At 45.6% G+C, this 25782-nt stretch overlaps 1 protein-coding gene across 1 annotated transcript in view; it reads left to right on the top strand.

Annotated features, from left to right (window-relative positions):
- TRUB1 (TruB pseudouridine synthase family member 1) overlaps window positions 1-25782 on the top strand; it is a 296367-nt gene that overhangs the window by 84632 nt on the left and 185953 nt on the right. The window contains exon 3 of the mRNA XM_069611896.1: window positions 882-937. Coding sequence (XP_069467997.1) covers window positions 882-937 — 56 coding nt within the window. The remainder of the gene's footprint in view (window positions 1-881; window positions 938-25782) is intronic.

Genomic DNA, 25782 nt, shown 5'->3' on the forward strand with positions numbered 1-25782 from the left:
AAGGCACAGTTGCATGAGAGTGGTGCTTTTCATTGTCACTTGACCAGTTTTCTCTAGGTCGTTTGCCAGATCTTTTGATGGAAGCCACCTTCCTTTTTGAGATCTTTCTCTTCCCTGGGTCTCTGCCAGTAAATCCAGATCTGTGGTATTTTCCATGGATGTGTTGCACACAGCTGGGAAATGGAGCATGAAGTCTGCATGCACCCCCTCCAACTGCTCATTCACCAAATATGCCTGCATCTCTGCTCACACTGAGTTTCTATGCCGGCGCAGATGCTGGAATGCCTAATGGATTCTGCCTTTTTTTTTGTGTAGTTCTAAAATCCAGTAGGAATCCACAGGGATTTGTGTTAAATGCCTCTCAGTGTGCACGTACATGGCAGGTGTAGGTAGCATTTAGACCTTTCATGGAAGCTATCATTAAATGGGTACGGAAGCCTGTGACCGCTTGAACATCTCTGCCTGCATTACGGCCACATGGAGAAGCTATCCAAATACTAATGAGAGAACTGCAGTTAGACGGGCTAATGATTTTTAAATGCACTCCAGCATTTTTGCTCTGTCTGGGGTGGCTACATGAAGGAATGCAATTTCTTTGGTCCTCCCGTAGCTGGCCAAAAGGTACATAATCGTATTTATCATTTTTGGAAAATTTACTCCATGTGAATCCCAACCGGTGCTACTTAAATTTGATTTTCTTCCCTTTGAAAAGTATGTTTTGTAGCACAGTCTCCTCCTCCCACCAGTCTGCATTAGCTTCCTTTAACAGTAACCATTGCAGATTTACTATCTATTTGCCTTTTTAGAAATGTGTATTTCTACTTCCAAACGAATGTTTTAAGATGCTGTGACTTGGTGTTTTTGTTGCCTTCTTTTTGTAGTGGTTGGGATTGGCAAAGGGACCAAAATGCTGACCACCATGCTGACCGGATCAAAGGTAAGAAATGAGAGTGAAAGACTCGAGCTACATCCCTCCTTGAAATGAGATGCAATTGATTCTCAAGCCAATGACTCTCGTTCCAGCTCTGCATCCTTTTTTAGAGTAATTGAAGCATTTGATGCTCCTGAAATACTGCACACCTTCCTCTCTCCTAGTTTTGCAAATCTGCATCCAGCAAAGTCTTTGCTTTGTTGGAGGCCTTTTTGGAGGACATTAGTATATCGCAGTCATTTGGCTGAAGAACTAGAATCCAGGTGAAGATTGGCACCAAACCAGAACTTCTGACTGAGCTATGGGTTGATTAGCAGTAAACTGGGGGAATACAGCTGTACGGTACCTTTTTGCTAGGTTCTTGCTTTCTTGCTAGCAGGCTGAGTAAATGTCTTCGCTTCATTAGTGATTGCGTGGCACGTTTAAATTGAGAATTCGATACAAAGAAGGAAAATAATTACTTTCTAGATAATTCTAGAGTAACGAGTTTAATGACGCCAAAAAATTACAAAAAGGAAAAAATACACACAACGTTTTTGTTTCTTTTCTGTTGGAGCGTTTCAGTCTGTTGCTAAATGGTGATGAATGTTAATTGTTTTACTTAATGGTAAGTGGATGTTTCAGTATTTAGTTTTCCTCAGATTGTCTACTGGAAGTGGTGCATTTTGTGAGACAGGCATGGTGTCAAGAGAGACACAGATGTTAGTTTTAAAACCTTTATTTACTAAGGTTCCTGGGTTGGTGTAATGCCTAAATGGCCTTAACTGTAAAGGGATGGTTCATTTAACTGATGTTTCTAAAGGCCGTTGATGTCTAATAGTCAAAGTAATAATAATCCGTCTGTGTCTAAACCTATGCCTGCCCTTACTCTTTACAAAAATGTGTTCGGAAGTCTTTAAAAAGGAAAAACTAGTGGTTCAAAGAAAAGGAAATGTAAACCATAGCTGGTTTCAGATAGTCTTACCAACGGGTGTAGTTCTGCCAGCGCCAGATAGTTCAATTCAAAAGGGGAGCCCTTAGAATCTTCCATGGAGGGCTCTTGCAGCAAATCAACAAAGTTCACAATATCCTTGGGCCTCTTGGGGTTCCTTTCCCCAAGGTTGGACTCTTCCAGTTCCAAACAAAGCCCCTCAAGGTTCCCTTCCTCAAGCTTAGGCCCTTCTGTCTTTTAACAAAGTTCTTCGGCCAGGATGTACCTTTCATTGTACCGCTCTTATATGGGGTAGTATCAGACTTTCGAGAACGATGGACTCTTTGCCCCTCCCAAGCGTGACCACTATTACCTTTAACCCCTTTTTATTCCTTGCTCTTCCTTTTTAACCTTTCACCTTCAGTTGCTTCCAGCACCCCTTCTTGCTTTCCTTTTTTCCCTTTTTTCACTGCACACCTGCATCCTTTTCTTCACTGTGCACACTTGTACATTTCTGTACTACTTATGCTTTCTCTCTTTCGGTTCTGTGCTGTGTACTTAATATGCTTTCTTTCTCTTTCTATTCTGTGCCGCTTTTCAAACTGTGCCTTTCTCTCGCTCTTGTCAAATGCACGCCCTGAATTTCTCTGACTTTCACGAACTCAATGGGCAGAGTCACATTGACAAGCGGTCTCCCTGTGGATACGCAGGGTTGAGGTCTGGGTCTCACCACCCGCCCCTCAGACACTCTTGGGACCGGCACAGGTCCCAAGGGAACAAGCACTTAACCGAACATTGCCAGCAGGATGCAGGCTGCCTCTCTCCGACTCCTTTGCTGGCACGGCTCCCTAGCCACGCTGCAGCCCCTCACAAACACTGGGCCAACGTCTCTGCACGCTGCTGTCCTCCAGGGATCGGCTCTTGCTGCTCTCTGCTCCTTGTCTTCTCTGGTCTAGACAGCATCCCCAGGACGCTCACTGCTTCTGGCAGAATTCCACCCTTTATAGTGTAGGCAAGAGTCAAGTGGAGTCAGCTGTGCACAGTTGAGATAAAGTGCCTGACCTTGCCTGACTGGATTAGTGGGACAGCTTAGTGGTAGGTTGTAGTAGTAGGCTCTGTCTTGCTTCCCAATGCTTTTCCTATGGGTAATCCTCTTTGATCTTCGTTGCATCTTCCTCGTCTCAGTGTTTGTTGGAAATCGGGAGGGGGAGATGGAATGGGTTTGGAAATACCCTATGAAAGCTGAGGGACAGGGTTTTGAGGTCAAAAGGGAATACCATGTCTCGACCTTGGGTGTTCTCTTCCCAATCCTTTGTGACCCTCCATTCAGTTCCATTTGGGTGATCCTCCCTCGCTTGTCCACAGTTTGGGTCGGGAACCAAAACCGATGGCCCTTCCCTGGCCTTCTAAATAGAAGATGCTGGGGCATAGGTGGAAGAGCAGTCGGGTTTCTCGCAGTCTGTAAACAGTAAAATATGCGAGGCCTAGTTAAAGAATACAAAATAAGATGAACACAAGTGCATTTAATAAGTCCAACCAAGTTAATGGTGTAAATTGGCAGCAACAAGAACTATTTAAAGGGGAAAGCTAGACTGGAAACAAAACGGATCACCATTTCAGTTGTTAAACCGTATTTCAGTGACATTTAAATACATTTGTTAAGTGCATTTGGTGGCTGACGTACTTTGTGAAGAGTTAATTGTTTAGACCTGTTCTCGAATGTGTATTTTAACATTAGTTGAAGGTCTCCCGAAAAATTGACCGGTACCAAGGGGAGTTTTGAGTAGATGGGAAGCTGGAGTTAATAGGGTGAAGGAGGAAGATTGAGGAAAAGCATATAAAAAACCATTTTCAAAGGATCTTATTTTATTAGATGCAACACTTCCATTTCTGTAATGCAGGTTCCTGTCTGGAGTGTTGTCTTCAGTGATGTGAAGGCATCCTTTGCTAATTGGCAATAAACTGACTAACCGCTCTTGTGGAGATTTAATCTGCCTGAATAGCATAGACTTTATTAACAAGTAATTATGTTAAAAAGCCATGAAAATTAAATGTAATATGATTTCTTTACTGGGAATTGAAAGAAAAGCGGTGAGTAAGAGGTAGCATTTCCCTTCACACAAAGAACATTTGATTAGAGATTTGGTGCGGGCGTTCAGAATGCAGTGTAACAAGAGAAATGAAAGGAGTTTGATCGATAACATACCACGCATCTGAATAGAGGTTCTTGGGCGAAATGGTTGAAGGACTTTAGCTATAGCACAACCAAGTGGTAATAAAGCGGTGTGCCTAAACTTGCCAATAACCTACTTTTTGATTTTTACATTAGTTTACTAATTCTTAGTGCTACGTTTCAGCCAGAAATGCTGCATATAAGGTTGCTATGACAATTTCGAGTAAATTAAAATGACGGAAATGATCTCATGAGAAATATACGTTGTACATAAATATACGTTGTACATAAATGTTCATACATTTCTCATGCGGACATCCATACCATCACTAATCCCTGCCCGCACCACCACCACCACCCCTGCCCACACCCCACCCCCTACTTACCTTTCAACACGACGTGCTGTGTCCCTGCAACGCTGGTTCCCTTTCACTTCCGTGATCTGGAACCGGCGGCGCAGGGTCCTTTCTTTCTTAAAATGTTTTATTTTTCTTCTTCTTTTGATCGGGTCAGCTACAGGGGTGTCCCCGCAACAACCCGCTCACTCTACTATACTGTATAGTGAGCGGGGTGGGGTGTTGGCAGTGGACACCCCTGCAGCCTTTTTTATTTTTTTTATTTTTTTTTAACCTACCTCACGAAAAGACCTAAAATACATATTACAGTCGAACTTTTGGTAGTTCGAACTTTCTCTGATGTATAGTCTTTTGGTGGGGTAGATAAATTGAATTTGGCCAAATCCAATGAAACACACCGACATAGCTATATTAGCCTGCAAGCCTTAATTTCCACCACTGGCATTTCCTCTTGGGCGTGCCAAGTTTCACTAATTTTGTCTTTGCAAGGTTTGTAATTATTTTTTCCTCTACTAGCCATTACATCAATCAACCTTTGAAAGCCTATGTGTGTATGTTATGGTTGGACAGTATTTTTAGCAAATGTTTATGCAGAGTGATCTAAAGAGGTAAAACCCTGGATCTTGCTTGGCACAATCAGCAAACAGCAAGTGGGTGAGGATCTAAATTTTCCTGAGGGCCAAGATTGTAGAGCCTTTCGAAAAAAGGGGACTTGCACAAGTGTACACAGTCCGGCACAGAAGTTAAAGCCAAGTTTACACCAAGCGATATAATGGCTGTGTGAATAGTGTAGTTGACACAATGATAATATTTTACTGCCATTGTCCAAATTGATTTTTCTTACAATTGGGTTGCTGAGGTGAACTATCAAACTACTCATTTTGTTGTCCATGGTTCTTAACGCTAGCATTGGTAACTCAAAAGTGGTTGTGGTCTTTGGTTTCTCAGATATGGTGACATAGAGATTTCAATGTTGTGTTCTGAAATGTGCATAATGTGTTTGGAGCGCAAATAATTGGTCGAGTGCAGAAGACCCCTGCAGCGACAGTGGAATACATTACAATATAATTTTAAAAACTGATCATCGGATGGAGGAGCCTAGAAACGTAGGTGTCATCCTGTCGGCAAATTGCATTGTAGCAGTGAGAAGAGCAAAGGGAAGCTTAATTGACAAAGTTGATTGTTCAGAAAGTGGTCTGTGAAGATTAGGTTTCTGGGCCTCTAAGGGAACGACACTTGGTAGCCTGGCGATCTCCTGTGGGTTGTAGATTCTAGGCGCACAACATCAAGCAGGCAAAGTCTTGCCATTGCTTCTTGGTTTGTTACAACTGTAAGGGTGAATGACTGCCTTAGTGTTGCAGGACTCCGCAAAACAAAGGTGACCAGGTCTTTGGGGTGCTGTGCATGTATGAGGTGGTGTAAGTTGTAAATGGAGCAGCAGATCTTAAAATAGATTCATGGCGCTAGAGGGAGATACTGGATTAATATTAGTTGGGATCTAATTTGTAATATCTTTCTCTGGTGACAAGGCAAACATCTGACTGAGGTATTGCTTTGCTGTAGCCAGTGAGGCTTTTGGAAATCCAGTTAGTAGAACAGAGCCTCTCTCATAGATGGAGGCAATTGCTTTTAAATCTACGTTAAGGATGAGATGTTTTAATTTCCAAAGGAAGTGGTTGGTGTTGACAGAAAGGTGTCTCGGATATCATGGAGATGTGTGGTTGAAGATTTAGTTGGGGGGTGGGTGGGCATGGGGGTGTAGAGTAAAGGCCAAGTATTTGGTGTGATTGTCTCATGTAAAAGTGATTCCCGGAAAGTGTTTTTCAAGCCAGTTTTGTACTCCTGGTCGGGTTGAAAAGGGAGTTTGTATTTGGTTGTCGCATTCAAATCCAACCATTTTTTCTATGTTTGGGACAGTTTTAAGTTTTAAAACAAAATACTTTTTATTTAAGGAATTTTCCAGAAATTTCAGCATTTTCCAACCATCACATCAACAGTTTCCATTTTTGTTCACAAAGCAGTACACAACCCAGCTTTCGATAGACCTGTCCCCCCACCCAGGACCTGCATACAAACGCTCTGCGGTCGCCTCTGTGGGCTTCTCACAATGTCCTCCTCCCGAGAATCACTGGCCACTGCAGTTCTGGTCGGTGATCATGACAATGTCGCTTCGACATTTCCAGCAAGCACTATCTAAAGGGGCGTTGGCTGAACAGGCACACAGTACTGTAGCTAACTTAAGCCTCCTCTATGGGGGCAGTCGTTCTGTTCCAAGACGTGAGGATTTAGTGTTTTGATAGGATGAGGTGTCTGGATAACCATCTTCTCTGACCCCCTGAACTGTTGAAACGCTTACCTATGAGGCAGAATAACAGATTGCTTGGTACTAGGGATGTAACGGTATAACGGTATACTGTTATACTGTTAAAGATACAGTGAACCACTTAATTGACCAATAATAACCGTCACATTGTTTATACTGGTATACCGTTTATACCGTTAAGTGTGCTTTTCAATCTGATTTGGAAAGGCTGCAGAAAGCAAGTGCTGCGCAGTCTTGGTCTTGCACTGTTGGATGTGCCATCTGCCAAGTAGTTTCAGTTGGAGCAGTTTTTAATGCCATTCCATAAAGCACACATGCCTGACACAATCAATATGTTAGCAATAGGAAGAATAAATACAGTGCCAAGACGGAAAAGGGTTCACTTTGGTTTGGCGGCTTTGGGGTTTATATATTTATAATGGATAATGTTTGCTAAACATATGACAATGGGGGATTTCCCTGGTTCTATCGTTGAATTTACATATAAGTCACACTGCAAAATTCACTCATCTCTGTGGGTATTCCCTGCTGCCATGAATTTAAATAAATACCAAAGGGTACATGTCTGTGATTACTGAACACCTTTTGGCCCGCAAGTAAGCTAAAGGGGGGGGGTGGGGGGGGTGGGGGGGTGGGGGAGGGGTGGGTGGGGGGGGGTGTGTGTGTGTGTGCGTGTGTGTGTGTGTGCGTTCTCATGCGTTCGTTCATGCGCACACGCGTATACTACCATCAGCCTCGATTGATCTGTGGCTTGCAGGTTATCAAGATGGCAACATGTTCATCTTCACCAGTAGCCAGTGGGGGAGCTAAAAGCCTAAATGACCACGTAAGAAAAGCTATTAAGTTTGCTTTGCCAGTCGCAGCAGGGCTCCCCCCTCCTCCTCTCCACACGTGTTTGTGTTTGGTGGAAGCAAGAATGACATTTCAGTGGAAAGTATGTTGAAAAGCCCAATTGTGGTCCTGGGTGCCTGGTTTTGTTTGTGATGATAAATCTGACAGTCTATGACCTTTTTAGAAAATATTTGTTAAGATTAGTTAACTCCACCTGCTATACCGCGATAACCATGATATACCGTCATTTGGCAAGAAGGTTATCGTACTGTCATAAAACTAATACCGTGACACCCCTACTTGGTATCTCGATCCCCAAGACCTCAGACATGTATGTCCGCACTCTCACTGAGTAGACTGAACCAATGGGTAGGGCCACATTAAATTAAAGAAATTGGCCCTTCCTGCTCAGCACCTATGGCAGTCCCCACCACTCGATGGGTCGAATTTGAGCTGACCGGCTGGGGACATAAAGGCTTTATGCAATGTTTTTGAAGTGGATGAGTTTGGGCTTTGCATTAATCGAGACCCTGCGAGCATAATTGCACATGCTCCTCCAAACCTCATCCTCAATGGGAGCCCCTACAGCCCATTCCCATCTGAGTTTAGCCGGAACCCAGATTAGTCTGGAAGAAATACTCTGATCTTGCCCATCTCATTTTTGTATACCAGGTCTTGGAGTGCTGCTGCCTTAAAGTGCCTGGGCAAACGTGGAATGAGACCCAGGGCCAGGGAGAAAGAACACATGGAAGGGGCTTTGATATTATATGTGCTTGGCAGCATCTCACATCCTTGCGTGCGGTGTACTAACACTGCAGGGGCCAGTATCATGTCTGTCCTCAAGTGCATATCGTGCACTGAGGAGTAAAAAGAGAACTTTTGTGCATCAGAGTGCAATGTGCGCTAGGGATCTATGAGCGGGAGCTGTTCCATGCTGTTGTGGCACTCCCGGGCAGCCCCAGACAAAGGCCTAAGGGATGCATTAGATCTGTCCTTCGAGACTTCATAATATTCTGGAAGTCCCCTGCCAATATGATGTGGGAACCCAAGTTTCTGATGCTTGTTAATCTGCTTGGAATCACATGCTGTGCATATAGTCCGACATCCAGTGGTAACCGCAGAGTATTGCATCTTGTCTTTCGAGGGCCAAAAGGGGACGTCGGCATAGGCGTGTCTGTAACACTATCCCTATTGTGACGTCTAGTGTACCCAAAATCCCTCACGTGCCGAGGACCCTTGGATTGTTTTTTTCCACCCAGATAACTGGTCGCCCTATAGCAGAGCTCTTACGGAAGAGGCATTGTTTATTTTATACTGACTTGTCGGTTATTCCCCGTTAAGTCACTTCGGTCACAAGAACATCTTCGACGAAGACTGCAGGGGATTCGTCTACGGTGGTGGATTTCGGCGCCTAGGATCTGGCGCCCAGACTTTCCACGTGGTCGGGCCCCCTTGGCCAACCTTTACAGTAGGGAGAGTGGGTCGGGGTGGCCATATTTTCGGTATGTCTTTCCTCCTTTCCCCACTTTACCCTTTTGGTCTGGTCATCTTCGCCTTTGGCTATGGAAGGGACTCCTTTTTAGATTCTGCCCTAAATGTAGGGTCAGATATCCTTGGAAGGACGAACACAGGACGTGCAACGCCGGTCTCCCCTTGGATCACGACGAAAAGCGGTGTGCGGCCTGCAAACTCCTTCGGCCTAAGACCCTTAAGGAGCGCTGTGTAAAGCGGTGGGCCGCATATGGTATGTCACAGGTAGAGCCCGCTTCCCCCATCGCCACACCCGCTGAGAGTGATGGGGGCACCTCAGATGACCAAACATCTGTTGCGGATGTGATGGACCTCGAGGTGGACACTTCTAGGTCCGCCACACCCGTCCCCGACCTTTTAAGGCCTGACTCTGGTCTTGCTTCAGGGACAACACCCGGCGACGGGGGCGTACAAACGCATCTCACTAAGCATACAACCCCTACACCGGTTTCAACGTCCTCGTTGAAAAAGGTGAGAGCGCCAACAGGGCCGTCAAAGTTCAATGGTTTCCTCGGATCGCGCAGGTCCAAAGCCTTCCCCGCATCTGCGTCTTGCAACTGGGTAACCAAAAATAAGTAAGGGCGCTACTCAAACTTCACACGTCGAAGCGTGAAAATCTAACGGTCCCAAAGGCCGCGGTAGGCCTGAAATCTACGACTAGGCCTCTAGTTGAAAAAACGAGCGCTAGGCTTTCTACTCTGCAGAAGGTAATACACCTACCGATAGACCATCGGAGCAATTATCTCACGCCAATTCAGCAATTATCGAAGACCGCATCGATAGGATTACGGCGGCGGTGGGACTTATCCCGGTTCCGCCTAAAATTGTGGGGCAAGCCGCGGAAAAATCTTCGGGTGCGGTTTGGGGCCCTGATTCTCACGATACATATGAAGATAGGCAAGAGCCTCTTTCCGACACCCTTAGAGACTCTTTTCGTCACTGTAGGGCGGAAGACAACGTTTTTCCACCCGTAGGCCCACCTGGGTCCTCCAAATGGACTAGAGAGAAATTCGAAGGGTGTGTGTATCGGCTGGAGAGAATTATCAGTCTTTCTGATCATCCTTCCCCGAAAAGGTCGGGTGCAGAGCCTAACCCTCAATTTTCTATTTTCAAGAAGATAAGCCTTCTGTCCCCGTCCAGCAGGAATACGTTGTCCATATGGACACCTATAGGGACATTTACAATGAAGAGGAAGAAGCTTAATTTCTAAAGACTTATGAAGAGGAACAGCAGGGTACCACAGACAATTGGGAAGAAACCCAGCAGGAGGGAACAGATCCATGGTCATTGCCACATCAAGATCAGTACACTGACGTCTGGGTTCCCCTCCGTCCACCCCGGCTCGCCAGGCCTCACCTGTAGATGACCAGATGGCCTTCAACTCTGTTGAAAAAGGAATCTGAACACTTTCAGATCTCTACTCAAGAGGCTGTGCCTGAGCAGGATTTTGTAGAGGATATCCTTAAGGAGAAGCCTCCATCTAGCCAAGCCATGCCTCTCCTTATTTCCATATTCCATATTTCCATCAAGAGAAGGTTGGCTCCCTCCCTAGTGTGACCAGCTCAAACCCAGGCAGTGAACCCGATTGGAAAAATTGTTTCGGCCGTCTCCTTCCGACCCTGTATACATTAGAGGGCACGCCATCCCGACTCTCTGGTAGTGACAACCACCCGAAAAAGGGCAGGGGTACCCCTTGCCACTGGGGAGGCACCTCCGGACAAGGAAGCCACCCGAAAAAGGGCAGGGGTACCCCTTGCCACTGGGGAGGCACCTTCGGACAAGGAATCCAAGAGACTGTATGCTCTAGGCAAACGAGTAACCTCGGCTGCCACATACACTACGCGGATAGCAAATAATACCACTCTACTGGCAAGTTATGCTGACTTTCAGTGGAACCTGCTCCAGGAAGGCCTCCAAGAGGTTCCAGAACCCGTCAAATCCAAGCTTCTCTCTATTATAGTCGAGGGAAGACACTTGTCTTCCCTTGAACCAGAATGTGATTAAAAACACCCTGGACACGGCTGAAACAGCGGGCAGGTCTCTGGCCCAAGGGACCCTACTCAAAAGACACGCTTGGCTGCGTACTTCAGGGTTTAAACCTGAAACGCAGGCCTCTCATCAATAAGCCTATTCAGGAAGCTAACCTTCGGGAAAGCGGTTGATGAGGCCTTGGAAACAGCCAAGAAAGAGCATGAGCCTCTTAAATCCCTGCAACAGATCACACAAACCCCTCTTCCACCCCCCCCCCCCCCCCGAGAGGTCAGTCCCGTGCAGGTCAAAACTATGGCACAGGGAATTTCAACAGAGGACAAACTTCAGGAAGCCCCGCATTCTACCCTTAAAGGGGTCAGCAACGCGGCAAAGGCAAAGGCAGAGGTGGAGGCACCAATCCTAGAGGAGCCGCAGCCTCTGGTCAGAAATGACCACCAGATCCAGGTTCCAGGGGATAACTTCAGACCAGTGGGTCATAAAGGTCGCCCACGGGCACTGCGTGGAATTCGCCCGACCTCCACAATTCAGACCTCCGCGCCTTTCACTGGACCATCTGGAGATTCTGAATCAAGAGGTGGAAGCGCTGTTGGGAAAGGACCATTCTTCAGATAAACAAGGGTATTTATTCAGTGTACTTCCTTGTACCCAAAAAGGACCTCACCATGTGCCCTGTTCTAGACCTGCGCCCAGCGAAAAAGTTCATAAAACCCCAGATGTTTTGCATGGTAACACTACAGGAGGTGATCCCACTGCTGAAACAGGGGACTACATGGCAACATTGGACATGAAAGATGCATACTTTCATATTTCAATGTTTCCAGCGCACAGGAAATATCTAAGGTTCATGATAGAGGACAGGCATTACCAGTTCAAGGTACTCCCTTTCAGCATCGCCTCGGCGCCATGGGCGTTTACCAAGGTCCCTATGCAGACAATGCGTCCCAATTTACCCTTACCTCGACGACTGGCTCATCACAGGGAACTCGTACAACACATGTTTTTCGAACAGCCAAAAAACAGTAGATCTTCTGTTCCGTCCGGGTTTCTCAATCAACGAGAAGAAATCCAGTTTAGTCCCCAGTCAAAAAAAACAATTTCTGGAAGCTGTAATTCGGACAGAAGACGGTCTCGTCTTTCCCTCCAACGAGAGGGTTCAGAACATGCTTTTTCAGATTCCTCAATATGTAGCCCGTTGGGAGGTGACGGTGCGCAAGGCCATGCGCTTGCTAGGAATGATGGCGTTGTGCATATACTTGGTTCCCCACGCGCGGCTGCACATGCGTCCCATGCAAGAGTGGCTCAACAGCCAGTGGTGTCAGGCCAGCGGACAATGGGAAGATCTGGTAGTTGTCTAGCCAGCCCTTGTTCTCTCTCTGCAGTGGTGGTCAAGAGAAAACCTCTTGAAGGGGAAAACCTTCACCACCCCTGCAGTGGAAGCTACTTTAATGACAGACTCCTCTCTCACGGGGTGCAGGGCTCACCTACTTCAGCAGACAGCACATGGAGTGTGGTCCCCTAAAGTAGCATCCAACCATATAAATTTACTGGAGCGATTAGCGGTGTTCAAAGCACTAAAGGCCTTTCAGATGCAGCTGCAAGGGAAGACAGTGCTGATTCTAACGGACAGCACTACAGCAATGTATTACATGAACAAACAGGGGGGCACTCACTCTCCAGGGCTATCCAAGCTGTCCCAAAACATTTGGATATGGGCTCCCGGACACCAGATGTTTTTGTTGTCCCAACATGTTCCAGGGGAACTCCATCTTCTGGCAGACGAGCTCAGCAGAGATTTTCCTCTTACCGAAGAATACCAATGGTGTCTGTGCGAAGACATTGTGTCCGTCTTTGCTGAAGGGGGCTTCCCAGAGATCGACTTGTTTGCAACTCAGAACGCCCAATGCCAAGACTATGCCTCCAGGTACCCCCAGAACAGCTCCAAGGGGAACGGTCTCTGGATAACATGGTCGGGGAAATTTGGCTACGCGTTTCCCCCCTTACTCTCCTTCTCAAAAAGTTAGTGCACAAGATGCAACAGGAACCAGTTACCATGATACTGGTGGCCCCCATGTGGGCACGCCAACCCTGGTTCGCTCACCTGATGGAAATGTCCCTCTCCCCACCAATAAAACTACCCTGCCCGTACAACATGTCTCAGGACAGGGGGGAGACCCTACACCCATGCCCACAAACTCGGAATTTAGCAGCTTGGCTCCTGAGGTCAGAGTTTGGACACCTACAGCTCCCTCAGAGGTGCGTGGACATACTCAGGGAAGCTAGGAAACCGAACACACGTTATTGCGATGCCAGCAAATGGAAACGTTTTGTCATTTGATGCAATTCCAAGGGTGTCAATCCCATCGATTGCTCACCCACACACATTGTGCTGTGCCTAACCCATCTGTTGGACGCAGGGTTAGTCTTCAATTCCCTAAAGGTTCATCTGGCCGCACTGTCAGCCTACACCACATCACAACAAAAAGTGTCATGGTGGAAGATGCCAGTGGTTAAGGCCTTTATGGAAGTGGTTAAGAGGATTTATCCTCCCATTTCTCACCCAGCTCCTGGGTGGGACCTAAATGTGGTTTTGACCAGACTCATGGGAGCTCCCTTTGAGCCTATGTATAAAGCAAGTCTAAAAGACCTGACTTATAAAACGGCCTTACTAGTGGCTATCCCTTCTATCAGAAGGTTTAGCGAACTACAGGCACTTTCTGTTCTAGACCCCTTTGTTACAGTCCACAGGGATAAGGTAGTTCTGTGCATGCACCCCAGATTTGCGCCTAAATTAATATCCAAGTTCCATGTGAACCAGTTGATTGAACTACCTACCTTTTTTCCAGAATCCCACTAGCATGGGCGAAAGAAGCCTACACACACTAGATGTGTGCAGGGTAGTCATGTTCTACCTGGAAAGAACTAAACCACTGAGGAAAACAAACCAATTTTACGTTTCAGTGGTAGCTGGTAGAGAAGGGGATCCTGTCTCTAAATCCGCTATCTCAAGGTGGATTGTCAAATTGTCATGATGCCTACCCCCGGGCATCAGGACCAAGGCCCTCGGCTCCGGGAGCAGGCATCCAGACACTTGGGAAAGAGCCATGGGCGCCAGGCTCAGAGACTTTACTTACCTGATGCAGACCATGCTGCAAAAGAGTCCAAGCCTACATGAGGCCTGGATGGGACTATTTTGTTACAGGGACTATTTTTTTACTCGGGCGTGGCTCTAGGGAACTTCTTACCTGGAACTACTTTGGAGGCTATTTAAACCACACCCGAACAGCAGCACATGCTTTGCGTTATTCTGCATCCAGCAGCGTTACGCTCACTGTGCCTGCAGCCAACATCCAGTCTTCTGCCACGCCCGCGTGCCTGCAGCCAGCATCCAGTCTTCTGCCACGCCCGCCTCGAATCCGTAGCTCCTAGAATAAAGAAGAAAAGGACAAGGTTAGAAAACAAACTTATTTCAAATTCCTCACCTAATTCCGGAACCATTTAATCTCCGGACCTGGAAAGTACATCAGTCCTGCACGCATCGCTTCGCTAGCTCCAGCATGGCGCCATACTCACCAGTTCTCACAGCATCTTTCGATCTGGCACTGTCTCCATCATTTATTGGCCGTAATCCGGCACCTAGGGGACACAAGAAAAAACAAGGTGAGCCAAGGGAATCAACAAATACAACCTCTTACCACCATAGACTTACCACCGGCAGTATTATTCCATAACTCTCCACATTTTCATATGCCGCATCTGTAAAGAGGGAGAAAAACAACACGTTAACGCATGCAATAGTTACCGGACAGCGTTGGGTAACACAGACTCTTGCCTGAACGCCAGCAGCAGCTACGAGACCACCTTCTCACCAACTCAGTTGGAAGGAAGGGGACAAGAGTGAACATCGGGCACATTGAACTCTTTGAACTTGATACTTACCAATCCCGCCAGGGACTTCAGAGTCAATACTTACTGGAACTCTCCCAACACCTTCAAACCAGTGAAGTAACTGGTATCTACGCGCCCCTGCAAGACACGCAGGATGGAGAGCTCATCTTTTACGAACATAAGGTGAGGTTACTAAGGGGATATCGGAGGTGATTAGTGAGGGAGAGCGAGAACAATAGGGAGGCCATCACTAAAACCCACAGGTGGTTAATCCCTGTCTCCACTTGCAGGAAAATACTACTTCGGGCCCAGCAGACAAGACTAGGCGGGCCAGTACAGACAGTCCTCTCTGCACTACGCATCACGTTGAAGGAGACCGCAGCTGTCCGGGTCCGATCGGCACCCCTGTGGGGGTCCAGGTGAGCGTAACACAAATGCATCACACTATGTTATGCTCTTGCTAAGAGAGAACTGCCCTTTAAGCCTAGAGCACACACTACTCGGGGCACTGGGGCTTCCATAGCATTCTTTGCAAATGTTCCCCTAGAGTCCATTTGCAAAGTTGCAACCTGGAGTTGTGTAGATACCTTTACAAAACACTATTGCCCATACACTCATTCTAGGTCTGATTCTCAGGTGGGACAAGCGGTACTAAGACCTCTTTTCTCTACTGTTCCTTCTCACAACCCACCTCCAACTCTGGGTACTGCTCGCTAGTCTATGCACAGCATGTGATTCTAAGCAGATTAACAAGCATCAGAAGTTATACATTACTTACCGTAATAGCATTTCTGATGATTGTATCTGCTTAGATTCACATGCGCCCTCCCTACCGCCTCGCTCGGTGTGGAAGGAACATAGACGTCTACTTTCTCTCTTTATGTACTCGCTCACTATAGCCTTGGGCTCCGTCATGACGGAACAAATACAATCGGAGGGACCTCAGCGCGTGAGGGTTTTGGGTACACCACACGTCACGATAGGGATAGTGTTACAGACACGCCTATGCCGACGTCCCCGAAAGACGAGATGCAATACTCTGCGGTTGCCACTGGATGTCAGACTATATGCACAGCATGTGAATCTAAGCAGATACAATCATTAGAAATGCTATTACGGTAAGTAATGCATGTCATTCAAAGCTTATATTTGAGAGGTCACCCAAAGAGCTGGGGGGGTCATCAATATTAGGTGCATATATATATTAACCGTTATCCTCCTTTCAGCAAGGCTCCACGAAATGATGACCTAGCGACCGTTTGTATCCACCTTGCTACTGTAAACTGTTAAGGGGAGAGACTTATTAATCATTTTAATCACACTACGGGAGCTGGAGGACTACAAGGTATACCGGCGAAGCCCATTTGTAACCCTTCTCCCCCCTACAAAACCACAACCAGAACAGCCGGCTACCGTACTGGGGGCCAGAAGAGCCACTTTGATGACTCTACTCAACACTCGGAGGCCGTCTGGCCACAATAAACATCTCTCACATTGCGACTGCTCAGTTACATTCCTTAACAAATCAGAAAAAACAAGAATAGCAGGCCACCTGCTACCAATAGGACTGAAATGACCTGGGCAATAGTGACAGCACACCCAGCTCTCGGCGATCCTGCCACCCATGCTGTTTGCCAGTTTGACCGCTATTAATCCATAGCACCCAGAGGAACCTATCAAACAACTATTGGGTACCCCGTCCCCATTCCCCAAGCTGGTCTTCCTCGGCTCATCCAGAAAGGCGGTTGCCTCCTCCGGGTTTGTGAAGAGTACCTTGCGCTTTAGTTTAGTGGGAAAGAGCATGGCATTCAGTTCCCTCCCATGCAACCACTGTTCAACTGAAGCAAATGTTTGCCAGGATTTCTGTGTGGTCCGCATGAAGTCCGAATAGGAGACCCGAGCGTTATTATAATTCAGTAGGCCCAGCTCATGCACCCGTCGAAGGATCGAGTAGTGTTCCTGTCCCTATAGTTCAAAAGACGGTCAATAACTGGCCCAGGATTTTGCTCCGGTTTTGGGGCAGGAGCTAGAGACCCCTGTGCCCTGTCCACCAGAAAATGTGGCAACAGTGGGGGGTTGAGGGGGTCTGCAAAATCTCCCCAATGATGCCCTCCTTAAACTTCCATATTAGGGAGGTGAGGCCTGTCCGGGAGACGGGGGATCCATACATGATTTCGGTGGGACCTTGCCTCCAAATCCTCATTCCTGGCTTGGACGATTTAATTTCTCTGCACAGTGCTTGCACCTGAGATCGGTCTCCGAGCTTTCATCTTTTAGGGTTCCTATCAATTCTCTGCCTCTGACATCCAACCACGTTCTTTCTCGGTCCTTTGTTGCATACACTTCATCTTGAAGACCAGGTTATTTAGTTTGCCGCTGACGGAATCAAAGCCAGCCTTCATCTGGATAGTAGTAGTGCACAGTCACACGAATACACGCCCTCAAAGCTTGGGGTGAGTTCCCTGGAGTTGAAGACCGGAGAGTGGGAGAGTGGGAGGCCTCAAGACTGTCTGCCATCTGGTTCTGCATCGTTGTGGCAATACACGTTGTTTTTTGTGAAGCTTTACTTGTGCTTGCTTCACGCCCCCCTGGCCATGAGCCTGCAATAACAGGGGAGCGGCCCCCTTCTCCCAAGGCCAAATAACCAGTCCTTACCCACAAAAGACTTTGCCTTTATTATATATATATAGTTCTTTTTATTTTTGCCTCTTCCCCCCCCCCTTCACAGGGCTCTCTCCAGGTTATACTTGAGTAGGCTGATTTGTATTCCCCGCCTACGGGGGCACTCCAGCACTGGCTCCAGCCTCACTGTGCACCTCTTGTGGGAAACAGCCTCCTGTAGCTGAGGGAAACTAACTGTTCCGTTTTCGCACTGGAGGGCTCCACAATGCGATCAGCCATCTCTCTTTCTCTCTCTTTCTCTCTCCTTCTCTCCTTCTCTCCTTCTCTCCTTCTCTCTTTCTCTCTTTCTCTCTTTCTCTCTTTCTCTCTTTCTCTCTTTCTCTCTTTCTCTCTTTCTCTCTTTCTCTCTTTCTCTTTCTCTCTTTCTCCCAGCTGCCCCTATAGGAGGTGGCAGGGACTCTGGAGTGTTGTGGGTACAGGAGCTGCCAGCTCTGCTGCCACAGGGCCAGGGCCCAGTGGAATTCACTGCCCCCAAACCCCAGCCAAGAGCCGGAGGAGCTCACTACTGCACCGGGCTGCCCCGTGGGGCACAGGACACTTCAAACCCTTCTGTCACCACTGCAATGCCCCTTTTGCGCCTTGCTGAACCGTGCACTGCACGCACAATGCCCTGCTGGAGACTATCTTCAACCTCATTTACCATCCTTCAGACAGGACTGGGTCCTCTTTGGAAGAATTCACCGACTTCTTTACATCAGCCTCTACTTCACTCAACAAACCTCTTCCTTCGGGATATGAACATACCTGAAACATAGTCCACTAAAAAGATTAGGGAGGCCCTCTGTTAACTCCACAAATATATGGACAAAGCAGCTTGCATTAACACCCACTCACATTTAAGGAAACACTCAACCTAGCTATCATCACATCCCCTCTTTCAAAATATCCCACATGATTGGGCGTACCCGCCTCCATCCCAATCCACATGCACATTTTCTCCCTAGCAGTAATGGGCATGGCAAGCCTCCCTCCCCCATGAAACTGCAGCGTTCCCTCAGAAACCTCTTCCAAGATGTTCTTGACGAGAGACAACTGTCCCTAGCAGCAACAAACCTGAATAACATCACTTATAACCAGACTCTGAAACAATTGGTAGATACCCACCCGGCACCAAGAGTACCAGGAGTAAACCATAATGGACATCACATGTAACATCCATAGACTGCGAAAAGCTGAAGTTAAACATCACTGTTGAGATGATCTCCCTGCAATATAAGATCTCTTAAATGCTTGCTGGGCACATGTCGGAGGCTAAAGCCACTCGGTACTCTGCAACTATAGCAGCAGCAGCTAACTGCTGCAAAGCCATATTCAAAGCTGTTGAACTCTGCTGCAACCTACATACCAGTAATCCTAGAAGCCCTCGAAAATGTAATGCTATTATAACTTCATTGAAGTCTGGGACATGTTGATGCTGCAAACACTCGAGCCACACCACTAGTGATCTGTCACCCTACCTCACCTCCCATAAAACCACATCCTGACCAGGCGTCAGAACTCCCTTTTTGCCTGATGACTTCACCAAACTTTCACATTGCTAAATCCTCCTTCATACAAGGGTGACATCTGCCAACAGCAATAATAAAATCTATTCTAGGCACTGATTCCCCGTCCCCTCCATATCATGAATGCCTCCCTCCAATAGGGCAACATTCCCAGCTCTGTCAAAACTGGATTTATCTAACCACTACTCAAACCCACATTGGACCTGGATGCTCTCTCAAACTACAAACCCATCACCAGCCTCCCCCTCATAAGTAAATTGAAGGCTGTATCCGACCAACTCCTTGAAAGGATTGCTCAACAAGGGCTACTACATGTCTATCAGTCTGGTTTCAGATGCAAAGGTAGCACAGAAACTGCAAAAAGGAAAAAAGAGAAATAAGTGGGCACCACCAGGTAAATGTTGTTATTGTTTGTCGTCTTCAGTTCGTATTTGTATTTCAAATTATAGCAATTAAACACTTGCGGGAGCAGGCTGAGATGGGTCTGGAGTCACCCTGACCCAAGAAAATAAGTAAGGCAATAGACTAGATGAGAAACCTAGTCACACAACCGCTCTCCGTTTGTACCCAGACTGGGTAATTATATTAGAACAAACAGTTCCAAAAAACCTTAGTTTGATTCTTCTTAATTTCAAAATTGGTCATAGAAAAAATAATAAGTTCCAAGTCTTTGTTAATGTAATGTGTATTCTTTTATCAAAAAAATGATCACTAATCAAATCTTAGTGAGGGCGCAGCTGACATGTTGCTTTATACTAGTAGACTTCAAGTGCCAATGCATTTCGGAGTATAAAGCTCCTTCATCAGGGCAAGTCTATACTTATAGGAAACAATATCGAAAAATGCATACAATATACATAAAGCAAGAAATACATGATGGTATGTAATGGTAGCATAATGATAATAAAGCGCATAGAAGAATAATGGTTACATACCCCAATGGAAGAATTCAAGTCAAGGTGTGATATGTAAAAACAGAGAAAAATGAAGTAAATGGAAATTAGTGTGGATTAGCGTTTAAAGTCATACAATTAATGTCATGGGCTCATAGGTAGAAGAAAATTACCTCGCTTAAAGAGTGGAGTCAGGCGCGTTAAAACTGGAAAGAAACAGTATCGAACGTATGTTCTCACAAAGAACACGATCGGATGCTGGAGGGAATCCAGTGTGCGATCTGTAAAAGCAAAATATGCTTCAGTGGGTGCGGTTGTAAAAGAGTAGGTGCACGGAGTGTAAGAAGCCACAACCGAAGCGGTTACCTGAGTTCAAAGAATAGTGTCAGCGGTGGACGCAGCGAGCCGTGGTGCATCGCTGATTGAAAGCGTTGCTAGGGAAACGGTAAGTGAAATAGGCACGTGACCGCAACCCGCTGGGCGAACCCGCGCGGTGCGTAATGTGATTCAAATGGCAGCATACTGACGTTGGGGGCAACAAAAGTGCAAGAAAAACCATTACGGGGCAGCAAGGGCTGAGGCATGAATATTAAAACGAAAAAATAAAAATAAAATAAAATGTGCATAACATAGACATAGAAAAAATACTCATCATGTGTAAACATCTTCATTATGAGTCAGACATAACTAATATAAAGCAAGTGTAAGTAAATTCCATCATATTCAAAAATGTTATATAGAACTGAAAAAACGCAATGTGTCAAGACTAATAGATATATAAAATAATGTGCATTCAGACAAATAAACAATGTATTCGATCGATCCGCGGGTGGTGGTGCCAGATGGTACCACCTTGGGTCCCAGTCAAATGACCAGGAGAAGCAGACCGCTCGGGGGGAATCATAATATTTGTAAAATGAAACAAGCAAATAAAACAAAAATAATTACCATGTGTATCTATGCCTATTGGCTAGTTGTGTTAGAACCTATGTCATGTTTAAGAAAGAAGAGACACATCAAAACAAATACATTTCAATGGTAACAAATTGACTGAAAGTTGAAGCATTAAAGATAGCAATGATAGTTAATCTCATCATTAAGACCATTGGGTTGCAAACTCCCAAGTTTATCAATCCAAAAAGTTTCTCTCTGGTTGAGGCGAAGACTCATATCTTCATGTGAATTAATCTTGGTTAGTACTTCCAAAATCAGGAACCTGATTTGTGCCAAACCATGTCGCTTATCACTCCAATGTCTGGCCACTGCAGAATTAGGATTTGAATTCCGGATGCACGAGCGGTGCTCATTCCATCGTATTTTAGCAGCTCTCGTGGATTGGCCGACATAATATTTACCACATGGGCACTTGATACCATATATTATGTTCACACTGTCACAAGTGCCAAAAGACTTCAGAGGAATCTTGTTGCCTGTGCGGGGATGGTTCACAACATTTCCTTTGATCACCATGTTGCAGTTAGCACAGTGTAGGCAGGGATATGTGCCCGTCCGTTGAGTGCTAGGTTCTTTTAAAGGAGGTCTAGTATGAACAAGTTCATCACGGAGATTCCTGCTTCTTTGATAGGCAAATACTGGTGTTTGATCAAATAGTTTCTGAACTCTCACATCATCCTTAAAAATACTCCAGTGTTTTTTAATGGAATTCTTGATTTTATTGCTTTGAATCGAATATTTTGAAACATAGACCGGAGATTTAAGTTCTCTTTTGGATTTGGTGATATTGGTCAATAAGGTCTCGCGACTGAGGGCATTCACTTTCTCAGATGCTAAAAGTACCTCTGCCTGCTTATAACCCCGTGCCAGGAATTTATCCTTCATTTCGATTTGTTGGGCTAGGCATTCTTCAGGGTCACTCACAATCTTTTTAACTCTCAAACGTTGACTGTATGGAAGATTTCTCAAGAGACTGGGCTGGTGAAAACTGAGACGGTGTAGCAAATTGTTACGATCAGTGGTTTTGCGGAACAGAGTTGTGCTGTAACTGCTGTTTCCCTTCTTTATTAAGACATCAAGGAATGTGATCCTGTCTTTAGATATCTCACTCGTGAACTGGATACGCGGATCAATGCTATTGAGGTATTCAAAGAAATCGGTAAATGTGGATTCGGTTCCTGTCCAGATTCCAAAAATGTCATCGATGTACCGTGACCATAAGTGAATATTGCTGTTCCATTCTTGATTCTTCAAAATGTGTTCTGTTTCAAATTTATACATGAAACAATTTGCATATGATGGTGCCATGGTGGCGCCCATCGATGTACCCGATGTTTGAAGAAAAAACTTATTCTGATATTGAAAATATGAATTTTCTGCAATGAATTGAAGAAGAACGATGATGAATTCTTTCTGAGCCCGGACCTCGGGTGTTTCCAGTAAAAGCCATTCAACAGATTCAATGCCTAGATCATGCGGTATAGATGTATATAGGCTCTTAACATCAATGGTAAACATCAAATGATCACAATGGAAAATCGAGCTATTAAGTTTTTGCAAGAAGTGTGTTGTATCTCTGATGTAAGTAGAAGTATTTTGTATGAGTGGCTGAAGAAAAAAGTCAATATATATACCCAATGGCTGATTGATGCTGTCCATGCCTGCAACAATTGGTCTCCCTGGTGGTTTGGCCTGGTCCTTATGAATCTTAGGTAAAGTGTAAAAGTTGGGTATCCTGGGATGCTTGTTGTTCAAAAATTTGCGAGTGTGTTCATTAATCCAATCCAGTTCCATTGCCCTGTCGAGTATGGTTTCCAAGTTCTGTTTGATTGAGGCTGTGGGATCATGGTCAAGGGGTGCATAAACAGTTGAATCTTGTAATTGCCGGTTGCATTCTGCATCATAGTCAGAGGTATTCATGATCACCAGGGCTCCCCCTTTATCTGCTGGACGGATGGTTATATTTTTATCACAGTAGAGGTTTCTGATAGTTTGCATCTCGTGGGGTTTCATATTCTTATAGGGTGGAGTTTTATAGCTAATGCGTTCCAGATCTCTGGTGACCATTTTCTGGAAAATATCGATGGATGGTACCGATATAGGTGGTATGAAGCCACTCTTTGCCCTGAACTCCTGGAAATCAGGGGCGTCAGAAATGCTTTCGTGGGGTTCAAGTTCTTCAAAGAATACCTTAAGTTTCAATTTCCTCACGAATTTGTAGAGCTCAATTTTGGTATCAAACAGAGTCGTGCTGTATGTGGGCACAAAGCTAAGTCCCTTTTGTAGCGTGTTTACTTCTGTTTTGTTTAATGCCCTTTCAGATATGTTAATTACTAGGTTTTCTTCAGCTGAAGTCTCGTTTGAGGCTTGGTTCTGGGGTTTCCTCCTCCCCCTGCGGGTTCTTTTGGTCGCGCTCCTAAAAAAAGCGGGGTCATTGATGTTTGGGTTAAAGGGTCAGTTGTACGATTGGAACCACTAGATGTCTCGTCTATTGGTGCGTCAGAATCTCTTTGTGCATCTGAATCAGAACTGGATGTATGGTCTGGTGGGTATCGGTGAAGTTTCTTAGGAGCTATTGGTCCGTATTTGTCCATCCACGTATATACCTCTTCATTAATGTAATCATAAGTGTCGCGTTTGAATTTCTTGACTTTTTTTTGTTCTAACTCTGTCTTGTATGTCTCGAGCTTCGAGTTAATATCAGTTAGAATTATATCATACTCCTCCTTTCCCAATGAATCAACAAGTTCCTTCTCAATTTCTTGGATTTCTGTGTTGAGAGAAATAAGATTTTTCGACAACTCTTGAATAGTTAGTAGAATGAGATCTAAAGAGCATTTGTTCAAGATAGCTTCCCATTTACGTACAAATTCTTTGCTTTCTTTGCAGAGGGTCGGACGAAGTTGGATGCGCAAGCCTCTTGGGATGCGTTGATTTTTAAAGTAACGACCAAGGGTGATGGCATGAAGCTTGCGGTTAATTTCTTTGCGTATCAAGTATTCAAGCTGTTTGATCCGTTTACCCGGGTCTTTGGTTCCAGTGGCATGTGGGCCAATGGTCGTTTCGCTAATCAGTTCGAGAATGGCAGCCGCCTCCTCAGTAGAAAACCCTAAGGTTTCTGCACATTTAGACGAGAGTCCTTCTATGTCTTCAAAGGACATGTTTGTGATAATCAAATGTGGATAGGTAGTTTTAGACAATGTGTGCCTCCACTTTCGTGTGACTCAAAACAGGAGGAACAAGAAAAAAGAGAAATAAGTGGGCACCACCAGGTAAATGTTATTATTGTTTGTCGTCTTCAGTTCGTATTTGTATTTCAAATTATAGCAATTAAACACTTGCGGGAGCAGGCTGAGATGGGTCTGGAGTCACCCTGACCCAAGAAAATAAGTAAGGCAATAGACTAGATGAGAAACCTAGTCACACAACCGCTCTCCGTTTGTACCCAGACTGGGTAATTATATTAGAACAAACAGTTCCAAAAAACCTTAGTTTGATTCTTCTTAATTTCAAAATTGGTCATAGAAAAAATAATAAGTTCCAAGTCTTTGTTAATGTAATGTGTATTCTTTTATCAAAAAAATGATCACTAATCAAATCTTAGTGAGGGCGCAGCTGACATGTTGCTTTATACTAGTAGACTTCAAGTGCCAATGCATTTCGGAGTAAAAAGCACAGAAACTGCAACCATACAGGCTAGTGACAATGTCCTCCCAGATTATGGCAAAAGAGACTCTTGCCTAGGTCCTACTAGATCTACCTGCCACATTCAACATGGTAGATTATAACCTGTTGTTCGAATTGCTATTATACAGAATGGGATTCATCAGCAGAGTCTTTAGCTTGTTTAACTCCTACGTATCTACTAGGCAGCAATGGGTCTAAATCAGTAATTTCAGGTCTCGCTGCCCGTACTCCGGCAGAGTTCCTCAGGGACCCTCCTCTTCTCTTTTAATCTTCAATATATAATGCTAGTATAACTCCTAACGCAACCTGGTATATCCGTGTACCAGTATGTAGGAGGAGGAGAGGAGGTCAGGTGTGTTTGGCAACTGAGCGAGAGTTGAGCGAGGCAATATGGAGAAGGTTGGCAACCTTGAAAGGCTTCCGGGGAGGGGTACAAATCAGAGGTACGCCCTGCAGAGGTGTAGAAGGAACCAGGGGGGGTGGGCGGAAGAGGAAGGAGGAGACAGCAAGGTAACAAGCGAGGAGGCAAGGAAGCCGAAGGGACAGCAGGAGAAGAAAGGAAATTGAGGCGTGGGAAGCGTCCATCAAAGAAGAGAAAGTTGGCCTCAGGGCCTTGGACCAAAATGGTGCCATTCAGGTAAACATTAATGATGGAGAATAAGGGCTGGGTTGGACTTTCCCATAGAAGTTCCAAGGAAAAAGGGAAGTTCCCAAGACTTCATATCCCAGTGTCCCTATTATCGAGTTGGTTGGGTGTTGGAGAATAAATCAGAAGGACAAGTCTAGAGGTGTCTTAAAATATATGTACCAGCCACGTTGACTCTTAAGTCTACGAGGACTACCACCTTATCTTTACCTGGCACCGTATAATGCTGGGGACAAACTAGATAGTAAATGTTTCCTCCCCTCCACCCCCTCCCACTCTTCCTTCCCGGCAGAAGTGCTTTGGGGGGGGTAGAAGATGAAAGGTGAGCCCCATCTCGCCAGCGGGTTGCTCAAGGACATAAACGTTTTCTGACGCGGGGAGAAAAGATTTGTTGGTAGATGGGAGGATTTTAGCAGGTTTTTCTCCACTAACTTTGGAGGGACTGGATTTCAAATGTTTTCTAAGCTGGTGGGGTCCACAATTA

The sequence above is a fragment of the Ambystoma mexicanum genome, chromosome 8 (genome assembly GCF_040938575.1).
Source record: "Ambystoma mexicanum isolate Mex_15411 chromosome 8, UKY_AmexF1_1, whole genome shotgun sequence".
Lineage (NCBI taxonomy): Eukaryota > Metazoa > Chordata > Amphibia > Caudata > Ambystomatidae > Ambystoma > Ambystoma mexicanum.